This window comes from Cyrtonyx montezumae, unplaced genomic scaffold (assembly GCF_038088225.1).
Source record: "Cyrtonyx montezumae isolate F1298 unplaced genomic scaffold, pur_monq_1.0 scaffold_1, whole genome shotgun sequence".
NCBI classification, from domain to species: Eukaryota; Metazoa; Chordata; class Aves; order Galliformes; family Odontophoridae; genus Cyrtonyx; species Cyrtonyx montezumae.
This window is the reverse complement of record NW_027071825.1, coordinates 9,786,869-9,812,897: the sequence shown is the minus strand read 5'-3', so window position 1 is coordinate 9,812,897 and position 26,029 is coordinate 9,786,869. Positions and strand designations below refer to the sequence as shown.

The window sequence follows — 26,029 nt, the reverse complement described above, 5'->3', positions numbered from 1 at the left end:
ATGTGGTTTGATGCAACTTGGTGAGAACACCTGATGGATTTAAGACTATTGGAAGAGGAGGAGGCTGTGCTTCCTCGTGGTGGCCCGGCGCGTCACTCCCCTCCAGGATGTGGCACTGTGGTGGCTTCAGAGCGCAGAGAGAGATGGAAGTTTTAAATTAATGCGTGATTAATTTCTGTACTGTCATCATCCTTTCACAAACCTCTAATTCACATGCCAGCTTTATCACCAGTAATAGTGGGAAAACGCTTGGCTGAAGGAAATGTGAATCTAAGATTATGACTGGTGCTGTTGGGTGATTTCAGCACTTTGCAAATCGTGTTGTCAGCCTTCTTTTTACGGTCTGAGCGCTGAGAATGTAGGCAGCTGCTTTGTGCTGGTGGGCCTGTCCTCCTGGTTTATGGCTAATCTGCATTTCTACCTTCATCTCACTTTTAATTATCTGAGGTTGTGTTCTAACAACGGCTGAATTACCGTTTGACTCTGAGACGCAGTTCCTAATTTTCACAATAAACATAGCACTGAGGCTTCTGGCTATTTAAAAATAAGCATTTCTTTCCTTCCATAACCTTATTTAAAACTAAGATCTGGACATACGCTTGTTTATGAAAGTGAAAGCAGAGGTTTCCCAGCAGCGGAGCTAATGAACTCTTCCCACACATGGAAGTACAAGGATTGGTAGAAATGTGGAAGCAGCAAGTCGTGAGGACATCACAGTCATGATCGTACAAATGAAGCAAAAGCTGAAAATGTTCTTGGTTCATTTTATGTGGTGGAATTTTCAAAGGTCATATCCACATGCTACTATAACTCTTCACTTTTCTTAAGGGCATATTTTGATGGATTAATGGTAAGTAACAAAATCAGCTCAGAAGTGGGTGAAGCCTGTAGTTTCGGTAGTCAAAATAAATAGAAAAAGAAAACAACAAGAAAAAAAAAACGCTAGAGAAGCTCCAAACGAAAGCAGACGTGCATCCTCAGAAAGGTTTTGACAAGTGAGGAGAGTACAAGCAATGTGAGGAAAAGACGGATCAGCAAAGGCAGCTATGTGTGCAGAGGAACAAATAGGGATGAAGGAGAATTGCCAAGTGTTGAGCTGTTTGGAGACCTTGTGAAGTATAACAGTTTTTTCAGCTGTATGACTTAAAAAAAAAAAAAAAAAGGTGTGTGTGCAGGGTGGGGAGGTTGGGGGGAGACAGGGAGGTAGAAGGAGAGACAAGGAGGTAGAAGGGAGACAGGGAGGCTGATGAGACCATGGAAAGTACCCTCCAGATGCCCAAACCCAAATGCGTGCTTTTTCTCGTCTTTTCAATAAAATGATGCTGATGGTGAGATTCAAAGTGCTGTGGAATCTACCAGGAGAGCATGAAACAGAACTCAAAGAAGCCCCATAAGAATCAACATGCAGTTTCTTTTTTCGGCAGAGGAGATAATTATTTTGTTGGGAAATATTAGAGCAAACATTTTACTCCTATTAAGAAGGGAGATAAGAATGAGGTATAAACTGGAGGAAAGGGGTGGTGTTGGAACCTTTTTTCGCTGAATAATTGTGTTTGCATACGAACAAGTGGGCATGACTGGCAACAGGTAACTTGGAAACTGCAGTGTGTTTCCCAGCTGATGTTCCTTCTTGGAACAGTCCCCTAGTAAGAGGCATGTGACTGATGCTTAGGGCTCTCTTAAGAGAATGTGTGACCCATTTGTGACAGAGTCTGTATGGTCGAGGAATGGAGCTGTGGTCTGGGAGCTCCTTGCTACCCTGTCTCTTGCCATGCCCTCTCTGACAGCTCCAGCACTGCTGCAGTATTGCTGTTTCAAACTCCTCTTTGATAACGATGACAGGCAGCCACCAACCCATTGATACCCTGTTGGTATAACTCATTCCAGCTCAGCAAACAGGGAACCCCCTTTGATAAACATTTATTCCTGGAGAACATAAGCAGAGCTGGCAGGCACCCACCTTCAAGTCAGTTTTAAAACATGAAATGAAAATCAAAGATTGTTGATAGGCAGGGCATTATTCCTGCATGGGTAATACTAAAGGGAGATCCATGTGCCTGTGTGCAGGTATATGCCATCCCCACTGTTCATGCAGCTGTGTGACTAATAACATTCACTCAAGGCAGACGTAATTGGACAGGCTCTTTTGTCTCTTCTCCTGCTCTTTCCTTACTGTTATGATTTAGCGACGTGCTGACTTGCAGGAGGTAAGCGAGGCTGCCGTTCTTTCAAGCGTCAGTTTTTATCGTGCGTGGATCTGTTTCACCCCAGTGTACGTCCTTCATGAGATATGCTGGGATGTCAGATCTCAGAGGTAGAGCTGGCACCTGTAGAACCTGCACTCAGCTCGAGCTGAGGATCACTGTCATCAGTCCTACGGCATTGTTCTGCGCCCTCAGGGTGACCTGGTGGCTGTAGAAGCTCTTCATGGCATGGCAAGCAGCAGCTTCACAATGTGGACCACAGCATTTTGCATTTCTTGAAAGCCTGTCACGTAAACAGGTGAGATCATACAAAAGTAGTAAAGGAAAAGGTCACAAAAAATTCAAATTTGGAAGTGTACCTGCTAGGTGGAGAATTAAAGAGCTTAGTATGGAAACAGTTAGAGGCCGACCTGATCATCTATACAGAGAAAAGTTATTAAAATGAAAAGAGCTTTTCGTTTCTATCAGGTAAATTCATAACACAGCGAGGAGGGGATGCTAGAAAAAATTAAATGAAGAATGCAGCAACCATGAAGGTGATTAGTTCTGATGCCTTTCTAAAAGTCAGCCCTTGCTGAACCAGAAAACACTGTCACGAGGAGGGGGGCTGTCTACCTCCTCAGATGGAGCGTCTGCCCCGTGCACAAAGAGGGGGTGGGATGCATTGCAGCCATCATCAAACTGCAACCCCAGTGTGTGCCTGTTGTGCTCTCTGCTATGAGACTCATGTTTGATAGAGTCAGTAGATGTTTTGCATGTATACAGAACCATTCTGGGGAGTACTTCATGGACAGGAGGCAGCAGCATCCGGAGGCCCCCAGCCTGCAGCAGTGCTTGGGCCAGGGTCAGTGCATCACAGCGTGCCTGCGTTCAGCTGGGCTGAAACATGGTAGGATGGGAACATCCTGCCCAGCCTCTCCCAGAAGCATGGAGCCTCTGTGTCAAGGCACTGTGGGGAGCCAGCCGTAGAGGAAGTCTTTTAATGGGGAAATAGTCCTGGGGATTTTCATGTGCAATTGAACAAAATTCAATAATTTTTTTTTAAACACTTGAGAGTATTTTGCCTGGGTGCCCGACCACCTGCTGAAATTTTTTACACTCTGGTAAACATTTAAATGTGGAAATGATTTTTCTTGTTTTTCCAAGGACTGTACTATGCATGCTGAATGATAAAAACCGTTTACACAAATAGGAAAAAATCACTGGTGTAATGGAAATACCAGAGTGTCCTCGTTATCATTAAGCAGGACGTTTTCCTCCTCACCAGGTAGATGAGGCAGAAATTCAGTTCATTATTGGGAAGAGGACAAGAACAATGTACAGGAGCATTAGAATGAAATGCTGTTTTCTCAGCAGAGGCCTTGCTGAGAGCCCAGGGATGTCTTTGCCCCCATGAAGGCTCTTGGTTCTATTAAAAGCCTTATGCTATGCTCCCTGTTTACAAAATAAGGTTTATACTTGCTTTTAATTTGTAAAACCAAAGGAAAAACGTGAGCTTGGCAAAGCCTTTTGAACCGCTGAATCAAGGAGTAGCTGCTTGCAAAGAGGGATTAAAACCTTTTAATCCCTTTGTGTAAGAGAATATGGTGTTTAATGTGGTAGGCATGCTGGCAAAATTAATTTTCATGTTTTCTCAAGCACAAGACTTCAGTTCTGTCTTTGTTTCCTGATTCTGCGTATCTCACGAGCCCTTTAACCTATGCAATGCACTTTGTGTTAACTTTGAAGTTTTGGAGAAATTTGCAAATGACTTTGGAATTAAATCAGGAGGAGGAGGCATGGCTGCTGTGGATGGCTTTGGCGCGCTGGCAGTTGGTTTCAAAGCCCCATAGAGTCATAGAATCATAAAGTTCAGAAAAGACCTCTAAGATCATCGTGTCCAGCCCCAGCTCACCTCCCTGTGCCCACCGACCATGTCCCTTAGTGCCACATCCCCACATTTCTGTAGCACTTCCAGCGATGGTGACCCCACCACCTCCCTGGGCAGCCTGTGCCAGCGCATCACTGCTCTTTCTGAGAGGAAATTTTTCCTGATTTCCAACCTGGTTGGCAGTGTTTACGTGAGCACAGGAGAGAGAAGGCCTGGATTTGGGTACTGAGTTTTGTGTATGATTAAACAAATGCTCTATAGGTGTGTGTTTAAAAGCCCTTAAGTGAATGTTGTGTAAATGGTGATAATTGGAAGCAGTCTCTTTGCAATCCTTTCTCAAGCTAAATAAGGTCCAAGGCCAAAGGCCCAAATGTTTAATTGTATTAAATACAGAGGCTGGAATATTTATTAACTCAGAAAGTGTGTATTACCAAGTTAATTGGAAGTGCCTTTAAGCTATTACCAGGTGGAAATTTGACTTTAGGATTCAATTTTAAATTAAAGCAAAGTAGAAAACCATTCTGTCAGCACTGCAATGAGAGCAGCATCCCTGCTCACTCTTTTCTTCTGCTCCTTATAATGCTTGGTGTAAATGTGATGAACTGCAAATGAAAGCTAAACCCAACTGCAGGGGTCTGCCAGACTTTTCCTGAGTGCATGGAGAACTGTTGCACTATGCACAGACTGTGACTGTTCCAGGGAAACCTGGAGCAGAGGAGAGGACATAAGGAGAGTTGAACTAGAAGGATGCTTTTCTGGACTGCTTTCTGCGTTGTTTTTGATCAGTGCTCTGCAGTCAGCTGCAGGGCAGCTCCCTGCTTTTCTGAATGTTTTTCTTGTCTAGCTGTTATTTCAGTTGTTGGAAGCAGTTGTAAGAACGGTGTCAGAGCTGAGAGGTTGATTTAATTTTTTTTTCCCTTTTTTCCTGGCACACACACACGCACACACACGCATAGATTAAAATCCATGGACAAGAGTCAATTACAGCACAGGGCTTAGCCAGAGTTAAGGATTTTCTTACTAAGATGTAAAGCAGCTCACGCTGATAGCCAGCCAGGTACTTTTAAGAAAGACATTCCCTTCTCTTTCAAGGCTGTTGTAATTGCAGACAATGTACCACCCTGTGTGTGAAATCTGGAGGCACCCTGCAGACGTGCTGGGGAGAGAGCTCACCTCCCTGTCACGTTCAGGTCTGAGCTGCCTGCCTAAAGCTCTCTCCACAAATAAATCGGCACCCAAAGCGTGCAGCACTGCTGAGTGACTTGCACAGCATCCATGTGTGATGGATGACTGAGACAATTCCGTTTCGGTATCAGTGTCAGCTAATTTTAGGTGTTCAGGCTCTTTCAACAATTTCCATGATTCATAAAGAGACAGAATTAGAAATTTGCTGAAGTACAACACTATAATGACAGGCTGTTGCTGTAGTTTATTAATATCCAGTAATTGTGGCCTTAACACTTGAGCGAACTAACTGCTCTTAGCTGCTATTTCTGTGGAATAAGCATGTTTCTCCAAACATCAGCATTTCACAGTGGGCACAGCTTCCACTGGTGCAGGACAGGTTTATGTACAACCAGGTCTGACACCTGACCAGAGGGAGATACACCAGGTCTTACATTGCTTTAAGGAAAAGTTTTTAAATGGTCAGTTTTCACTTACAGACTATTTCATAATTTATGCTGGATTTAGAGTCATAGAATCATGAAGGTTGGTAGGACCACTGAGATCAACTAGTCCAACCATCAGAACATGCCTGTGACTGTTCTACACCATGTCTCAGTGCCACTTCTCTATGGGCCTTAAACGCATCCAGGGATGGTGACCGCACCACCCCCCTGGGCAGCCTGTGTCATTGCATCACCGCTCTTTTGCAGAAGAAATTTTTCCTAATATCCAACATGATTTAGTGAACATAAATCCTCTAAAGAATCCTGTAAAGGAGAAGGCTTGACAAAGTTTGGATATAAGGATGCCCACATGTGTGTCATTCCCTTTAGAAAAGAATTCTTTTAAGACTGAGCCAGTGGTGAAGAAGCATCTTGTAGGAACTGTCAGTAGCACCCATTAGCTGGGAAGGTGGAGACTTAGGAGTCAAACGTGGTAAGAGCTCGTGAGCTGAGGTGGTTGTAAATACTGATCACGTTATTCATTTGGCCTGGTCTTTCATTCTCCTCAGTTAAACTTGTTCACAGATAAACAAAGCATAGTGGGTTTCTCCCTGAAATGAGGACCCGGCATCTTAGTTCACTGTGCTTCGTCCGGTGTTTGAGGAAAAACACAGCCTCTGCTGGATGACTGCTTCTCTTTTTTTAATGTAGTTCTTCTACTGAAAGTTACAAAGGTCATTGAGCATGTTAAAAGATCTACTACTTTGAGATTAATATATTAATCTTTCACTTTATTTGGTTTCATTTTGTATGAACTTCAAGCTATCTATGAGTGGAAGGCTGGTAATGAAGGTGAGGAGAAAGGCAACTTGCTTGGAGATAATCTTTGTAGATTTGATTATTACAGGCAAACACACTTAAAGCTGGAAAATTCAACCACTGAAATAAGTTCATAAGTTCATAAGGTTGGAAAGGACCTATAAGATCATCTAGTCCAACCATCCTCCTATCACTATCTCTACCCAACTACTAAATTAAGTCCTTAAGCACCTCATCTAAACGCTTCTTGAACAGCGCTAGGGATGGTGCCTCAACCACCTCCCTAGGCAGGCCATTCCAGTGCCTGACCACTCTTTCAGAAAAGAAATGCTTCCTGAGGTCTAATCTAAATCTTCCCTGGCGCAACTTGTGGCCATTCCCTCTCGTCCTGTCATTACTTATCAGGGAGAAGAGGCCTACCCCCTCCTCACCACAACCCCCCTTCAGGAAGTGGTAGAGTGCTATAAGGTCTCCTCTGAGCCTCCTCTTCTCCAGACTAAACAATCCCAGCTCCCTCAGCCGCTCCTCATAAGACTTGTGAGATTGAAATAGTAGAATCATTTGTCCTGGCTGTTGGGCATCTTTTAAGCATTACAACCTAACAAGATGATAAAGCAAGAGGAAGATGTGCAGGTTGTGTTAGATAGCTATCTGTATTTCAGAGCAGTCTGGGGAGTGTGTTGGGTTCGGAATATTGTCTTCTGAGGCAGAATGAGTTTCACCAGAATGCCTTTTTAGCAAGCATCTATCTATCCATACACAGGTATCAGTCATCCAAGATCATAAAAGAAGGGGAGAAAGAGCTATCCTTGTTGTATATATAAGAACGTGTCACCTCTGTCTTCCAGACCACTTAGTTTCCTCTTAGAAGTTAGGTGTGAGCATGGGAAAGTCCTTGTCATCCTTGGTTTCTTCCCAGTATTGTACAAGAGGAACTGTGTCATCATTTTTAATGTATACAACCTGATGGCAGGTGTGTGAGAGCAGCAGGTATGTTGTATGGTGGAGGCTAAGGCACAGTTGAGACGAGGAAGGTTAAAACCATGGATTTCAACTTGAATTTTGCTATTTCCAGGAAAGAAGAACCATTCCTGTAACCTTTTCCCGCTCATGTCGATAACTTCTTTTAATTCATTTGGCCCAGGCCTACCTAAATAAGGTAGCTCATGTATGCCTATTGTATGTGCTTATCTAGTTATCTCCTATCATAGCCTCTATTCCTGCATGAAGGAGGCTACTTTCAATCTTAACTGTGCCCAAGTCACAAAAGCTTTCTGATAAAAATGCAGGCTCCCCTCTCCTACAAAGCCACTCTTGTTTTGGGCCCTGTTCCACTGAGAGCAGTGGTCACTTGCAGCAGGAGGACAAAGTGATTTTTCTTTTAAACCTCTCGCAGCAGGTGAGTGCATGTAGAACACTTAATTGCAGAGATGTGTTTAATAATTCATTTTTCTCAAGCCTGTGTGTGACTTTGTGAAAAAACAGCATGCACAAGAACAGGAGGAGCACCGTGATTGCCAATTTGAATTAAATTTTTTTGGATGAGATGTGTTTGATGTGGGTGCTGAATACTGAAAAAGCATCAGGAATCAATTTCATTTTCTCCTTTATTTTAAGAAACCATCTGATGTTGCATCTTTGAAATAAACATGTTAATATTTTTGTGTAAGTAGCATATTCATGTTGGCATATCTTACATTTCAGCCACTTGAAATTCTTTGGCTATTAGAAAATTACAGGGAAATCTCTGTTATGTGACTGGTGTGTGCCTAATGCGTAGCAAAATAGAAGAGGCTGTGCTAAATATATATGACCCAGCAGCATTTTTCAAGGCTTTGGCTGGTGTTTTAGTCAGGTGGTGCAGATCACATTCAACTACAGGAAGACTGCAGCTCACATAACAGACACCTGGCAGGTTAGAGGGAGGGAGCTGCACCTCTGTGCTTTGGCCTTGAGGGGTATCTGCCTTTTCTCCTTGGGAAGGTGCTATGGTTCAGTGAGAAGCTGTGCCACCTGAGTGATGCTGAAGTGACTCTGAGCTGGTTTGACTTTCTAAAACAAATGAAGAAGGACGAAGAACTGAAACATGACTACTTTTGGTAAAGCAAATTTTAAGATAGCTGCTGGGATGGATTTGTGATTTATAACAATTGTTTTGCAACAAGCAAATTGTCTAGAATAGATGAGAACAACAGTGATTTATATCTATGTGTGTGTATGTGTACATATATATAGAATAGAAGTGAGAGTGATGCATCTTCATGGTTGGCTGCGTCTTGCTCATGGGTGCCCCACAGGAAGGCTGTGCCAGGAGCTGGGCAATAGGCTACAGTCTGTGCCACAGTCTGTGCTTGCAGGCTGCAGGGCCCCCCCAGCCCCCTGTGCTTTGCTGAGGACAGCAGCCTGACTGCCTGCTGTGTGCCTCGTGTCTGTTGGTGCTCCTCACTCTGCCTCTATGCACTCAGATTCTTGCAGCCCTCTTAAACGTGACTCAAGGGAACATTTCCTGTGAGAGTTTCACAGGGCTCTGTCTGAGCCCGCTGTTGTTACCTGGTGTGCTGAAGAAGGCTTATGTGTGTATAACCTCTGCTAGCATCTCTTCCACGCCATGAGACCCTCCTTGTGATTCGCTTTATAGGATTATCCAGAAATCTCTCCTTGCTGCTCAGCAAGTGACTTTTTCAGCAGAATTAGCTGTGGAAGGAAAATCCCTTTCTTTGCCCCTCAATGGAGGGGCATGTCTGAGCTAGTTATCTTTCTGCCTCCAGCCAAGTAAGATTCTGGCTCTTGTAAAGAAAACACACAGTTTTTCATGGTATTCCACCTCAGAACTGTTCTTCCCATAAGGTCCATAGAATAATGTAGTTTTGAGCAAAGACCAAACAGGGAAAGCTTCTCAGCCACGAAGGTGAAAGTTTTCCCTTTGCTCCTGCTTGAAGCTTATGAGTAAAAAGGAATGATGATAGCAGTAATTTCCTCTCCGGGTGTAGTGGGAGCTTGGTTATGAAGTGAGGAGCAAGAATTCATTTAGAGGGTGAGGATGGAGAATGCTCCAGGGATCTGCGCTGGAGCAGAGAGGCCAGGGAGAGAGGCTGAGCTGTTCGGAGTTGTCAGATGACAAATACACAAGTCTGGAGCTGTTACTCCATGTGATGATGGAGTAAGCAGAGGTGGGTGTGATGGGCACACAGCCACCTCTCCCTGCTGTCACCCAGGACTCGCTCAGGAGGTTCTCTCTCCATTAGTCTTAGGTATACAGTCAATCTTTTTGTTGAAAATTTGAAGAAAAACATATATATATATATATTTTAGTATCATCAAGAAAAAGTCAGGCTTTTGCCTCAAAAGACACTTCAGAACATTATATCTTTTTGTAGTTTGTTTGAACAAGCAGCATTAAACTTCAGGCTTGGCACGCACATAATCATCTGTGGAGACTGCGGTCATGGTGAATTTAAGAGGGGAACAAGAGAATGACTCTGTTACTGATTAAATATTGTATTTTCAGTATATTCTTATATGTTTGTGTTTCCAGGGCTAGCCCTGGAGTGCAGACGATCAGAACAGGTTACATAAAAGGCTGTTTGCACCACCGTGCATCCCTGTCCTTAGTAGGTACTTCTGCCCTTGGGAAGTGGCCACGGTGACATATCCCCAGCAGCACGCTTGGGGTTGGTGGCTAGAGGGCAGCTCTGGAGGTCACTGTGGCTGCAGACTCTAGGAACCTCACGGAAGATCTGTCACATTTTTGTTAGCACTCACAGAGGGAAACATTACTGATAGGTATAATAATATGTATGCCCGTGCCCAGCTGTTGTCCTGGGGCCAGAACTCAGAATTTTAGGTTTGCTTAATTAGTGCTTTCATTTAAAACTTCAGGGCATACAAACATTTAAAATTGCTTTGTAGAAATTCCCTTTCTCAGACTGCATGAGAATGTGGCTTATATACAGGTATACTTTTGTGGCCAGTCTCGGTGGATTTAGATGGTTTCCAGAAATGAGTGTTGCTCAATTAAATGTGCAGGGGAAAAAGATTCATTACAACAGTGTAAATTCAAGCTGAACGAGACAGTGGGTTTTTAAGGTTTTACTGCCTGTGAACATTCCGTTTCCTTTTGTTCTGGTTTTTAATAGTATTGATTTTTTTAAAATGTACGAAAGTAAAGTAAGTCCTCAGTGTATGAACTGGGGAGTTGGTGTACAGTGAGAGATGTAATTGCATTGTATTCTTCAAGGACAGAAGTTTTGGATTCTGCTGTATTTGTCATTTGAAAAATTTAGACTATTTTACTAAGATCACAGAGTAAATAACAGAAAATCAAAAGAACAAATCAACTGCAGAAATGCAATACAAGACATCAGCTCAGCACACTGCATCGCAAGACAGTCAATCACACTGCAATCACCAGCTGCCTGAACAGTAAATTAACATTTCACTGGGATAGATGAGAGGTGAATAAACACAGATATATGTAAATATAAACTAAGTAGAAATAGACATGGTTATAGATGAGTAAATATGGGAAATCAGCCTCAGTTAGACAAGCACACTTAATAATTGCTCGCTGTTAATGTCAGGACAATGTGCCAAAGACTGCAGATGGTGACCATTATATCTTAAAAGGCTTTTTTTTCTGGGGTTTGAGCTATTTTCTTTGCCCTGTGTTAAAGGCTCTCTCCATCAAGGATGAGTACAATCCAGTACACCTCTGAATATCTGTGGCCAAGGTTAGCATTTTAATCTCGTTATGTATTAGGAAAATGCCTTTAAACAGTGTTTTCTTCTGGGGTCGCTGAATCCACCGGGATCTTGAAAACTCAACCTTTGGTTCTTCAAAAACTTAATGTTAAAACACTCTGGGTTCTGGATTTTGCAGATGTCCCCATCTCCCTGCAGGCCTCCCTCATGTTCGTGTCAAGAACAGAAAGGTGAGGAGCTGCAGATGGGGCTGTGCTCTCGGTGCTTGACATCTCAGGGCTGAAGGCGCCTCTCCTGCTCTTGTTGGCTGCAGCCACTTACTCCTTTCTTCTCTGTGCTGTTTAGGCCAGGTTCATCTCTGAAGTGGTTAATCAGAATTGTACACTATGTTACCTATGTGGCCTCATGGTGACCTCTGCCTGAGTGACTTTGTGGCTGTACTCTGTGAACCCCCTGCGTGGGGTTAAATGTTTTGATGCTTTGTAAGGATAAGAGAGCATCCCAGGCTTCTTCCTTGGTCAAAGCAGCAATTCAAAACTGCCCTGGGATGTTGCAAAATTTCAACCTGGACACATCAATTGATTGGTCCAGAGGACGCAACTGTATTTTCATGAAACTTTTTATTGATTATTAAAATGTTACATGATTTTTTTTTTCTTTTCATTTTTGCTGAGTCTTTCAGGCCTGAATGTCACTTTGGTTACTTTGCTGACTTTCATTTTTACTGATTAGTTCTACCAAGTGTAGGCCAGCCTGTGCAGGTTTCCAGGTACTTAGGCTGTAGGATTTTTATGCCAGTCCACATCTCAAACAAAATTAAAGGTTCTTAGTTGTGCACATAAAACTGTATCAGTTAATTCTGATGAATGTCTTAACAGCTTTCAGGAAAACAAATGTTGACGTATGGTGAATTTTGTAGGTCTTGTGTATCAGCTGCTCTGTATTTTCCAGTGCTATGACGATGTTATAAACTTACAAAAAAAATCCATTTATTTAATTTAAAAAAAAAAAAGGTAAAAATTGTTTCACGTCCTCACATTCATGCAGGAATGCCTAGGGGACTGGGGAGGGCCCACTGCTGCCCTCATTTACAGGCGAAGCAGGCTCATTCAATTCAGAAAAAAGGGTACTCGAGCAGAAACCGTGCTTGTCATGTTGCAGGCTGTGCTGACTTTGTGTGACCGAGGCTGTTCAACCTGGATTTGTAGTGGAAGCACCAATTATCTTTTAATTTAGATGTATATGACTCGTTCATTCCTTGTCTGATGCTGTGTCCTCATGGGGTGATCTGGTTGTTTTTCCAGGCAAACCAACGTTTATGAAAGCTCCTGAAGATCAGATTGGGATTTCTGGAGGAGTGGCCTCTTTTGTGTGTCAGGCAACAGGAGAGCCCAAGCCTCGAATCACATGGATGAAGAAGGGGAAGAAAGTCAGTTCTCAGCGGTTTGAGGTAATAAGGAAAGTAAAAAAAAAAGTAAAAAAGTCCTTATGCTTGCAGGTTGTCAGTACACAGTATTCTTCACTGAAGCTCAGATTTCTCTGCATCGCAACAATACCAGATCTAGAACTTTAAAGTAAGCTTCCTTCCCTGCAGCAGTGCTATCTGTAGAGCTAGTGTTGTCATTTGTAAGTGTGATGCTGGTTGCACACACGTGGGAGATCCTTCTTCAGATGTAAAACAGCCTTACTCTGAATGGGATGGCAGATGAAAGTTGCATCTAGCAGTGATTTTCTGTTTTCCTTGTGAAAGCTGACATGGTACCTCCTTGGCCTGCTATACCTGTTGAAATTTAAAAGTGGGATGTCAAAATACTAACAGAAGGCTTTCTTAGTGAGGGCTGCCACCCTCAACAAATACACTTGGAAAGGAGATTATGAAGCCATCTCAAAGGGTAATTTGACTTCCGTGGAATCATAAAATACCCTGAGTTGGAAAGGACCCCCAGGGATCACCAAGTCCAGTTCCTGACTCCACACAGGACCACCTGCAATTCAAATCCTGCATCTGAGAATAGTATCCTAATGCTCCTTGAACTCCATCAGGCTTAGTGCCGTGCCCGCTGCCCTGGGCAGCCTGTTCCATGCCCACTGCCCTGTGGGGCAGACACTTTCCCTACCCCACCTCCACTCTCCCCTGACCCAGCTCCATGCCATTCCCTTGGGCCCTGTCGCAGTCACAGAAGAGCTCAGTGCTGTCCCTTCACTCCCTGTGAGGACCTGCATGCCATGAGGCCTCCCCTCATCTCCTCTGCTGGGGGCTGAACAAACGCAGGACGCTCAGCCACTCCTCATATATCTTCCCCTCCAGACCCTTACTCATCTCTGTAACAGTCATTTGTGTCCAGTTGGGTTCATATTTTAAATAGCAAATTTCCATCTTTTCCACTTTTTTCTTTACTTTGCTTTTTTCTGGAGTTGTGTTCTTCTCTCTAAAACTGCCCTTGAAAGTGTGACCCTGCAACATTCTGCTGCCTTTGATGTTTTTGCTTTCCTGACCGGAGCGCAGATGACTTTGTTGCCCAGAGCAGATTGATTCAAGTCACCAATTTTAATCATGATTTTGTATGTGAGCAGGAAACATTGATTAAAGTAATCAATTTCAATCTTGTTTTACATTGGTATTTTTCCCCAATAAAGGTTTAAGTTTTGTCGTATAGTAACCGTTTAAACATTCGGGTTTGTAAGTAAATATAAGCTTTGTAGTGAATTTGTGGCTTACCAGAGGGATATGTGCTGCTACATGCATTTACGTGAGCAATTTCATACCTTTATTCGTATCACTTTCAATACAGAGTAGAGGCATTTTTATTGCGTTGGAGATTGTGAGTGATGTCTGGATATTTTGGCAGACAACTGTTAATTGCACCTCATTACTAAGCCTTTACTTAGAAGAAAACAGGAATTCAGTTAAAATGAAAAAAAAACAAAACACTATCATACATAGGGATGCTGAGCTATTGCACAAAAGTATCTGCAGTTAGCAAAGTGAACGCTTCTGGTGTCGGTGTCTGTCAGGCTCTTTGTGGCTGTAGCTCTTTTCCTCTCATGCACTGCGTTTATTCAGAGGGCCCTAAGGGGAACAGGGCTTTCCTGCTCTTTCACCTCATAGCGTTCTAATCCTTATCACTGAACCTGGTCTCTGCATCTGACCGCGTTGCTTTAAAATACCATGGAAGGATTATAGTTGAAGATTTAGCGTTTTGTCACAGTTCCATATTTAATTTAAAATTCAATTATAAAAAATTAAAGTAATTTCTCGAAGTGTACTGCATTGATAATCACCTTCCTCTGCCCTGTCTGCTGCTGCTTGATCCCAGAGTAGGGCTTTTTGTCATCTGTTTCTATTACTTCAAGCAGAAAGGTTATTCCTTCCATTGTGAGGAACTGCAGATTTCCAGTGGCTACCCTCCTGGTTCTTCCTATTTGTTCTTCCTATCTCCTGTCACTGCAGGGCCTTGTGGTGCTTGCAGTTTTTGTGTTCCCATTTTCACTTCCTCAGTCTGGAGCTGTGGGAAGTGCCCATAAGCAGGGCTCTTGGAAATCAGCTAGAAGTTTTGCATAGAGGTGATGCAGGTCCCGGGCTGACACGTGTTTCTGCAAGAACGCTCAGCTTAGTCTCTCCATCTGCCCCTGAATTCCCCAGTGACAGCAGGGGTCTTGTGCATTTCCCTCATGTTGTCACCATCTGCGGTTCAGTTCGTATTTTCAGTTTTTACGGTGCTCAGTAATAGGAGTAATAGGATGAGCTTGGCATTAATGGTGGCCTGAGGCTGCTCCTTCACTGACTTGCCATTAAGGCATAGCTTATAGTGATCCAGCTGTAAGTTAACAGGTACCTCTTCTCTTGGATTAATGTATGTTACACCTTCCTTAGCAGGATGGAAAGGCAATGATTTATTAAGGACTTTATTTATTATGCTGGGGAAGAAGCTATAATTATATCGTTGATGATAGTGGCAGAGTTGCAAAGTACCTGATGCTGAAGGACATTACAACCCCTTGCTTTGTACTGGTTAGCACGTGCTCTAGGTGCTCAAGCTGTTGCTGTAGGTCTGTAACTCAGTTCCTAGTGATCCCACAGGAGTACATCATTCTGCTCTTCCATGAAGGTGAGAGTTGGCACTAAACTGCTATCAGTGTGATTAGTAAAACCATTAGTGCAAATACGGCTCAGATGTTTTAAATCATCAGATCCACTTCTTTATTACCAGGTTGGTAGTTTTTCATGCTTGATTGCTTCATAAAGAACCTCATTGGATCTTCATTTGTTCTGGGCTTCTCAAAGGGCTGATATGTTCTTGATTGAAATTTATGCATTCCTGGACATGGAACAACGGACTATTTGCACAATATTTTGTAGATTACGGGGTGTTATGTTTTGTTTTTAACCCTGCATTATTTTGACTTTGTTTTTCTTGATGTAGATATTGCTTAAGAACCGCTTGCTTTTTGTTCTTAAAGGTTATCGAGTTTGATGATGGGTCGGGATCTGTTCTGCGTATACAACCGCTGCGTGTTCATCGAGACGAAGCTATCTACGAGTGCACAGCCACCAACAGCGTTGGGGAGATAAACACAAGTGCCAAATTAACAGTGTTAGAAGGTAAGCAGTGGTTTTTATGTCCTCAAACATCTCTAGCTTTGGTAGCTATGTCTTGTAGTGCTCTTAAATGACACGATGATACTGTAGCTTGGTTTGGAAGAGCTGCGTTCTTCCTGTTCCATTTGCTGTGATTTCTTTTAGTGATAGAAGCTGTTATTTTTCAAACAATCACGAACAGAAAGGATGGCAGATTCTGAACTTTCCTTAAAGTGTATTAGTTGAATTGTTTGATTGAGGTGTGTTATTCCTGGCTTAGAGGCCCAGCTAAAGAGACATTTGTATACTTTTCTCATCTGTCGGCTTTAATGTAATGCCCAACTTCAGGGAATCTGAGAATTGTATCTGACAGTCAGGAACTTAATCTGTGTTGCTGCACTTCCTGGATTAAATCAGTACTGTTCTTTTGGAATGGATTTTTAGGTTACTCTTCAGATTTTGAGTTTGATGCAGAATTTAGCTGGGTTTACTTTTCACTGCACTCATGACTTGTTATTCTCTTTCTCCTGTTGAACGTATTTCAGTCCTTGTCTGATATATGAGTGAGTTTTTTTCTGCTTGCCATGTTCTATTTCTTCTAAATGCAATGTTTTGTGGAAGCGTGTGTAAGATACAAGGAGCTTGTGATCACTTGATGATTTTCTTTCATTGTAGATTGTCAGAATTATTGTTTGCTTTTAAGGCAATGGGGATTTTTTCAGCATGTCAATGTGTTGTAGTATCTGTTTACATATAAGATTTTGTAAGTGTGTTGGGATGTTACAAATCCAGGACATTTGCCTGAATGGATTTTTTATTTGCATTTACTAAGGCAAGTGAGAAAAGGCTTAAGCAAATTGCTTGGTGTATATGGATAGATGGGGAAACTCTTGAGCAGGGAAAAAAACCTGGGAAGTATTTGTGTGGTTTTGAATCATCAAAATCACATGACATTTTTCTGTTCAGCCTGGCTGTGAGAGCACAGGATTGGTTGTCCCATTGTGAGAGTGCCAGCCGTGCAGAGCCATGCTGCTCGTTTCCTTGCTCTGCCACTGACTTCCCAGATACATTACTGTTGTCCCTTGTTCTCTCTTCCCATTTATAGCACAGAGGTAATCATATTTTCCTCTCTGCTCTGTGACAAAGAATACATCAAACAGCTGTAATGTGCTCAGACACTCTGATGACGGGAGTCATAGAAATCATTCAGTACTTGATGTGATTGTGTATCTTGTTTCTGGAGGTGGGGCATCTTAAAGGATCAGCTTGCTCTTCAGCGGTAGTATTAAGAGATGGATAACAGGTGCTATAGACTTGAAAATTGTTAGGTAAAAAAAGTGGGTCCCTTTTGTTACTCCTTGCCTTTGCAGCCATGTATGTGAGTACATAAAGCTCAGCAGAGCTCTTTCAGCATTTTCCTTGCAGATCTGCATTTAAATGATTCTTACAACTGGATTTTTGTGATAGTAGATACTTTAATAACTAACCGTTCCATGCACATTCCTGTTTCCTTTGGTTGCTCTTGCCTTTATGTATCTTAGATCTGTATGCACATGCACACACGCGCTAATAATTTATTTGCTCTGTGTTAAATGTTCAAAGGCCCACAGAGACATGCATTGCATAAAGGAGCATAACAGTATTTCTCAGCTCTGTGGAGCTCCTGCTGAGTTCCTGATGAGGTAAAACTTGCAGACCACCACATAAATAGGGAATGCCATGAAACACCAGGAACAGGAAAAGACATGCCTGTGCTGTTTAAAAGCTATGGAAACAAAAGTCAGAACCAGTCAAGCACAGTGCCTGCTTTCCTGTTTGGAAACTGCCTTAAATTGAGGCTAATGCTTGGTTTAACATGATACCACGAGGTCAAAAACCATCCACAGTCTTGGGGCTGCATTTTCTCCTCTAGCTGAAGAGTATCGACCCCTTCCATGTACTCTCATAATGGGTAAAATTAAGAAGTATTGCTGTAAAGCGATTTGGGTGTGCTCATGCATATGGAGTTGTGAGCTTGCTTACAGAGGAGGAAGAGCTGCGTGTGTTGGCTTAACCTGACGAACTAGGTGAACTCTGTTACAGTGTACCTGCATTGAGGAAACACGTTTTATATCTTGCTTTCTTTTCCAAGATTTTATGGGGGCTTTTATGTTGTCTGCCTTAGATTACACCGTTTCCTGCATTTTGAGAGTGTGAAATTTTTTGATTATCAAAATTCTTTTGCTTATGGGTTCGCAGAGCAGATTTTATAAGTCAGTGCTCTGTTTGTGGCTGTGTTCAAACAGCCTCAATGGTCTGTAAAATGCAGACATGAAGAACCCCGCCTCTCTGGTCTGCCACTGCTTTCCTAACCTGAATTTTGCAGAGCTGTTTGGAAATGACATGTTTCACGTGGAACAATTGATGCCCTCAAGGCTGTCAGCTAGGATTGGATTTTCCCTCTGCTTCTGGGGTTAAAATAATTTCTGTAATTGCTCTCAGGTGGCACTTTGAATGATGCAGATACTCTGCACCTCCTTTCAAGAATTTGACTAATGCGGCGGTCCCTGATGCATGACAAAGCTTCATCAGAAACGTCCTTATGGTTACATGCTGCTAAATACAGAGTACATATTGATTTTTACATTAAAAATCCTTTATAACAATAAGTTTTAATGCTTCTGCACAGTTTGCTTTTTAGAACGCAGGCCTTAACATTAAATCCTGGAGTCGCAGTCAGGGTTTAGTGGGCTCTTATTAGATGTCTTTGTAGCTAACTAATCTGGAGCTTTATTTTATTTAGATTTCCACAATGTTTTACAGATCAGAGGCAGATAATCCTTTCTAATTGCCAACTTATTCTGTTCTGAATATTAAGAGAGAAGCCTGAGTCCAGTCTTCTTGAGGAAGAGGGAATCCTCAGATGCAAATCCCTCCTAACAGATTGGTTCCCTACTGCCCTTTCGTTCTCAATCCCGTCTCTCATTTTTTCCTCCTAACTGCAAATCCTGTTGTGTACAAACTACGTATATACTTGGTGTAACTGAAAATTATTTCTTCAGTTGATAGTAGAAGAAACAGACGTGCATATACCTTCTCTTCTCATTTCTCCCTGGTAGCTGATAAGCTGAATTATGTATGAGTCATATTGAACATTTCTATCTTTTTTCCAATTATGACCTGAAGCAACACAGAAGTATGTTCCTGCCTGCCTGGCAGAGGAGGAAAACAGTGCAAGGAGGGGAGGGTAGAATCAATATGCTGACACAGATTCCCAAGAAAAGCCTCGGGGACGGTTAGTGGCTCTAACAAATTAATAAATATATCATTCAATTGTAATGTTGAGAATTACCAAGCGTTTTAAATAGGGAGATTATATGAAATGCGAGTAGGAAGGATGCCAGCTCAGAAGGCCATGGAGGCAGGCAGCCTGTGGCAGTGCCGGCCTGGTGCCCTTCCATCGAGCTCCTGCTCAGCACTGTGGCCATGCTGGGAAGGGTGGCGAGAACAGTACTTGTCTCATCACTTGTGGGCTGAAGGATGCCTTCTGTCTGAGGTTTCCAGCAGAAAGATACAGAAAAGCAATGTATTACAAGTCTTTGAGGGGTATGTGGGGAAACATGGATTATTTGGGAAAGGAAGAAGGCTGAAATACTGACCGTTTGGCCAGTCCCTTCTCCCTGAGCTTTCCAACTTGAACACTGAGTTACAAGCTTTATTCACACAATCTGGAGAGTATTTAATTGCAATTGATTCTTCAGTGCACTTAGGTGGTTTTTTTTTCCTCTGCTGAAACCCAGAGCATACAGTCATATCCAAGTGGCACTGAATATATTCAGAGTTTCATTTCCCTTTTGTTTTTAAGTAGGTTAAATGAAAATGAAACTCATCTCCACTTACATTTCCAGCATAGATCTATGCAAATCCCCAGTGTGCCTTTCCCAGACTCCTAATGATACGGCATGGAGCTGTCTGCCTGGAGAGCAGCTCCTGGTACAGGGGACGGGTGGAAGAGCTAGGGAAGGGGTTGCCTGCACACCTGCTTTCAGCATTACCCTGGCAGGCTGAGTTTCACCAGTCAGATTTGTGCTGTCAGGAATCAAGGAAGTTTTGGTGCATCTCCGTGGAACTGTGGAATGTCCCAGGGTGGGAAGCACCTCCACATCACTGTAATTTGCTGATTACTGAACCATGTCATGAGTTTAATTTCTTTCACCATCTGCTAGCTTTATTCCAGTTCCTAGAGTTACTCTGTTTAAAATCTGTACATGATAAACATTTGACTGTTACAAATGATTTCTGCAGAGAGCTAGATCTCCCAAGGCCTGAAACAATATGTCCTTCTTGTGAACACTCTTCTAAAACTAATTTTGTTATTGCCGTGGTAAACAGAAGTTAGCTATGTTTAATCCTTGTTTATGTTTGGTTAGCTACAGAAGGATCAGTAGGATCGTTGGGCTTTGACTCATGTTTTCATGTCTTTTTGCCAAGAAGAATTTTTAGCAATGCGTTATAGAATTGAGGCAATTATGGAAGGGAAATTGAATCCCTTTGGATGTGCTTGTTCTGATTCTGTAAATGAATTAAGCCTCCTCATAGCCTACTGCTCCTGAGATTGGTCGTACTCTCTTTATGGCTCTGGTCAGGAGAGGACGGCTCTTTCCTCTTTACATTTCATGGCCATTTACTATTTTGGCTTCATTTGCTCTCTCCATGGGGAAGCTGCTGCAATAGCAGAGTTCTTACCCCTGCTCTTTGCACTCCACCCAAGCAACCCAAATAGTACATCCCATCTGTATGAGACTCGGTTCAAGGACCTCTGTAACTGTTGATTTCCCAAGCACTGTAGCACAGTGAAGCTCCACGTGCTTCACTGCTAATATGGTGATGCACAAAGAAGCCTGGGAGCATTTGCTTTGTGCTGGGTGGTGACATGTCTAGTGCTTGTTAAAAAGGGAAACATTAAGCCAATTACTCATGGTGGCACAATTGAGAAGTTTAGGTTGTCACCTCGAAGAGTGTAAATCCCAGCTCACGTGGACTTAAGCTATTAAGGTATAAGCAGTGTTCACAAGGAAAGAGTGTATTATGCTGCTCAGCAGCAGGTTGCCTGGCATTCATTCCTCTGGTAAGTCAATTTAGTAACCCTGTCATCCTGCTAAGAAAGAAGCCTTGCCATTTCTCAATTAATGCACAGAAGAGTCCTGGAAGTTCAAGGGAAAATGGGTGGTCTCTTGGTCCCAGTAGCATAGAAGGTTGAGCAGAACTGGCAATCCATTAAAAATAGACCAAGAAAATTTACAGGGTGTTTTACTTGTATCCCCATTACATCTCATGCTGCCGGAAAACCTGAATACAGTTCATCTGTTTAATCTTTGATATCTGTAAAGCACTTATCATCTGTGTACGATTTCATCTATTTATTTTTAAAGATCCGATTCAGTGATAACAGTGGTGTTACACTCACAGCTCACTTGCTGTAATATTTAACAAGAAAGGCTTTTTGGCTGTGAATGGGAGACAAAGTATTAGTTCTCAGCTGAGGAAAATTTTTAAATGTTGTTGGTCTCTTCCAAACAGGAGCATCAGCAAATCTTTAGAACTTATCAGACCCAAATGCCATAATTTCCATTTCTTACTCTGTTTAAATGATTAACTAATGGTACATAGCCATATCATGTATCTGTGATAGCATGTTCCATCCAAAGACTGCCATGCACTAAGGTTAACATCCAGGTTCGTTCCACAAGTTTATGAAGCAAGAAATACAACCTTTGAAAAGTTTTGTATGAAATATCATGTATTAAATGCTAAGCTGAACCTTTTGAAATTGTGCACTCCCATAAAACCTTTTGTCTGAAAAGATGCTTACATCTTCGTCTCAAGAATATTTGTCTTTTACAGCAAGTGACTGTTTCTGCATGTTGGCTCTCAAATGAGATCCTGTGAGATTGCATCTGTGGCAGGAGGGGATGTTGTCACCTTGCTGTCAGCAAAGTGACAGCTCCAGTGGCAGAGCAGCCCCCAGAAACAGCACCTGCGATGCAGGGAGGGTTTCCCAGATAAAAACAAGTCAATTTTAAGTGGCAAACAAATAAGGAACTGTTTTCTATAGAACTCTTAAAAAGCTCTAATTCAGAAAGTGTGTTGCAACTGCTCAGTATATTGAAACAGTAAGTGTGCCATTGTGTCCTGTGAAAAAGACTTCATGCTTGGTTTGTTTTTATTGTTTTTGTTTTGTTTTGTTTTGTTTTTGTGTTGTTGTTTTGATTTGAAGAGAATCTCCAGTTACATCTGTGAAACAAGTGTAATTAAGACCATATCAAGTTGCAGTACTCTACCATGGGCAAAGCTGTCATTTAAATTCCGTACCAAGGAACATCAGTATTTTGTGCTGGTTTGGGTGTGGGGTCCTTCTATTGATAACTGTCTCCGTTCTGTTATGAACATTAACTTCTAGAATTTTTTTACTCTTCATAAGCTGGTGATGTTGATTCCATCCTAGGAAGTAAAATCTGAAGGTTGAGATGTACAGCTTCAAAGAGTAAAACAATGAATCCTTTATAGTTTTGTTGGTTGTGATCCCATTCGTGTTACAGGAAGGTTGAGCAATACATAATGAAAGTTACATCTCATTTATGTATTCCTTCACATCATTTAGGCAGCAGTCAATACTTTGAGTTCCTGTCCCTGTGAGATGTTTCTCCTATGCCTGTTTGTATGTTACTTTTCTTCCAAGGACATTAATCTGTTTTATGCAAAACCTTTTGCATATTGTAATCCAGTGAAATCATTATCCCATGCTAAGGCTATGTTTATGGCGATTATAACATGTTGTACAGTATCTCAGTCTATTGGCACGTTTAGAAGTTCAAGTTAATTTCAGGGACTTATGTCCTGGGCCAGCCAGTGGAGATATTTCACCTACAATCACGTTAGCTGCTTCCCAGCCCATGCTGACCAAACCCTTTATCTGCTGATATGTCCAGTTCTTAAGGGGGAGGAAAACAACACAATAAGGAAGAAATTGCTTACTGTGAGGGTGGTGAGACGCTGGAACAGGTGGCTCAGTGGGGTTGTAAATGTCCCCTCCCTGGAAGCATTCCAGGCCAGGCTGGATGGGGCATGGGGCAACCTGGTCTAGAGGGAGGTGTCCCTGCCAATAGCAGGGATTGGAACTAGATGATCTTAAAGGTCCCTTCCAACACAAACCATTCTGTGATTCTAGGAATACTGAAGAATTTTTGTCACTAGTAACCATTGTCGCCTTTCTACTTATTCCATTTCTCAAATTCCTCACAAAAATACCCAGAAGCACAGATGCTCATTTAGAGCATTGTGGTAACCTCCTGGTAACTTATCTGTTATGAAAATTGATAATTGAGCTCTGGGCATTTTTTCTCTCTTCTCCAGGGCTCAGGGTGTGAAGACAGGTTGCTTCGCACTCTTACAGCTTCCTGGGAGAGTGTTATGGAAAGTGTGTCAGGCCGTTCTCTGCTGCTGCTCTGCTTGCAAAACGTTCTGCCTATTCCAAAGATAAATGAGGCACATACAGATCAGTTTAGCTGTGGCAGAGAACTGCTCACACAGGCAGGTTCTTTTCCTGTTGGGGACAGTACTGTGGCTTGCCATGTCCCAGCTGAGACCAGGGATGGCCAGATGACTGCTTCTGTGTCTTTGTCCCAGTTTAAAATCAGACAGGTTAGATTAAATTGTCTGCGGTTTAAGCTAATCTGATCTGACTCTCCATTGGAACAGATCATTGGTCCCAGCTGGGAGGCAGCAGCCACCAGCACTGCTTTGCACATCACCACACGGAGACTGGCGGTCCCATCTGCCTCAACCCCCGTGGCTATGGCAGCATCTGAAAGCTCAGGGCTGGAACTGTGAAGGGGATGAGAAGCAGGAAACGTGACAAAAAACCTTGGTTCAGATACACACTAAAAAGAGTGGTAGTCTAAAAAGGATGAGAACAGAGCAGCAAATGTAGGCTGCCAGGGAGGAGGTGTATGTGTCCTGTAAACTTCTTGGCATGCATACTATGGAGGTAAAAAACACGCATCACAGTGTAGGTGTAACATACATGGTAAAACTTGAAGTAAATATATCTTTTAGGAGAATAAGGATGTATAGGTTGAGGCATGTGCTAACCGATGCCCTAACCCATTCCAGAATGTGACCGGGTGAGCCTCCTGTTGCACTGAAATCCCCATCTCGTCATAGACTGTCCTCCAGTTTCCAGTTCTGCCCTTCTAGTCTTAGCAGACCTATTCTGCACTTGTTCCTATTTGACTGAAGAAGGTATTTTATTATTATTTTCCTTAACACCCATCTAAAGATGTCCACACAAAGCCTTGCAGATGTCTTTCCCAAAGCACTGGTGGATCTGTTGATTTTTGGAGATATATCATCAGAGGTATGCTAGGACAGTGGTTGCTTTATTCGTTTAGGTGCTCTCAGGCTAGCCTGCTTGTCTGCCTTTCTGCTGCACCCACATTTGTCTTGTCTCTTGTTTCCAAGCAAGGCACAGAAGGTTTATCACAAAACTTCTTAGTATTTCTTATGTTTGTGAACATGAGAAACATAATGTGAACATAATAATAGTGAACAAGAGAGCAGAGTTGATTAGGTGTCAGTGAGCCCTGATTTAGCTCTCAAAATGTTTATTTGGTAATAACTATGCTAGGGCTGGACCCAATGACTCTCAGTTAATGAATTGAGTTTGGAGGGCTGGCAGCCAGGGGAAAATACTTTTATTAATGAGTTGTGCATAAATGGATCTAGAAGTCTTTTAAAGAAAAAAAAAAAGAAAAAAAGAAAGAAAACATGCAATTATAAATTAATCAATTTCTTATTTTAAAAGGCACTTAAATGGAAGTGTACTTAATTCAACTAGAAGAGACAAACAAGAAGTTAGTTCCTTTAGATAATTTGAGCAACTGTCACTGTAAACCTTATCAGAAAAAAAAATATCACATTTCTCGTCACATTTTATATCTTCTAGTGGCCATCAGAAGCTACTGTAATAGATTTTATCATCACATGTTTCAAAAGACTTTTCTTATGGCTGCATCTCTTTTAAGATGCCTCATTCTGAGAGTGTCTGTGGAGAACTATAGCAACCTGTTATTGACAGATGTGCTCTCTGTAGCTTGTATGTCGGCCCTGCTGGTTTCTCCTGCTGACTAATAAAGTTAGTTGCTGGTATGTATTTGTAGAGTCTTTGAAGTCTGTTAGGTTGTGGAACAGCCTTCTGAGAGAGTTAGTACCTCATTATTTCAACTATTGGAAATTAATGGGAAACACTGCTTGACAGTGCCATGCGGAGTGTTTGCTTTGGTTCCAGGGAAAAAGGGAAGGGCAAGAGCAAGATGTCCTTAAAAGCCTTTCCGAGCCCTTAACCACTTTGGCAAAATTATCTTCTGTACCTGCTCGTAACTGAGAGACTCTTTGCTCAAAGCTTAGTGACCTATTGTCATTTACTGGTATTCTGTGACTTATACAGGCACTTCAGAAGACATAGCACCATACTGATCTTCTGCAACTTCTCCTGCAGAAGTGGGAGAATGTGTCCACTTAATAGAACTAAAGAGTGAGTTCTTAAATGGAAAATGGAGCACAGAGAGAACAGAATGTGATAACTGTGACCATAGAGAATTCAGTGCTTACAGCTTCAAAAATATAAATCTCTGTATGTACAGAAGTTTCTATACAGTCATCCTGGGCTTATGTTCCGTGCCTCACCTTCTTCCTTTCACTAAAAACTGCAGTACCACTTCAGTCATTCTTGGAGAAAGTGAATGCCAGAAAAACACAGAACTGCTATCTCCGTACACACTAATAAATCTGTGGCAACAGTTGTTGAGAAGTGAGGCCCCGCATGTGGGGGGTGGCATACTTCATGTGTCACTGTACTCGTAAGAGAGAATGTTTCCCAAATACTTTAACACCACCTGCAGAAATAAGGAATGTCACGTGAATGCTGCTGGTGGGCCACCCTTTGGACTTGGCCTGAGAAATTGTCCAAAGCAAGGCTAGTTTTGCATTAAAGACCTGTACCTTGCTGACAGCTGGTTTCTGTGTGTCATGCTTACTCATAAGTCTCACGTCTACTTGTCTTTAGCATCTCTTGTTGATCGTGATTTTTTTTTTAAATACCATTTAGTCAGGAAGGCTCTACATTTATGATGCCTATCAAGAAGCGGTGCCCAGATAATGAGCAAGAGGAGTAATTGATCCTAATTTGGGATGCAAGAAGGTAATTACT

General features: G+C 42.3%; 1 protein-coding gene across 3 annotated transcripts in view; it reads left to right on the top strand.

The window, feature by feature from the left end:
- Positions 1 to 26,029, top strand: part of PTPRF (protein tyrosine phosphatase receptor type F) — a 338,292-nt gene that overhangs the window by 153,283 nt on the left and 158,980 nt on the right. For all 3 annotated transcript variants that reach the window (XM_065740325.1, XM_065740315.1, XM_065740306.1), the window contains exons 4-5: positions 12,509 to 12,654; positions 15,666 to 15,807. In XM_065740325.1, coding sequence (XP_065596397.1) covers positions 12,509 to 12,654; positions 15,666 to 15,807 — 288 coding nt within the window. The remainder of the gene's footprint in view (positions 1 to 12,508; positions 12,655 to 15,665; positions 15,808 to 26,029) is intronic.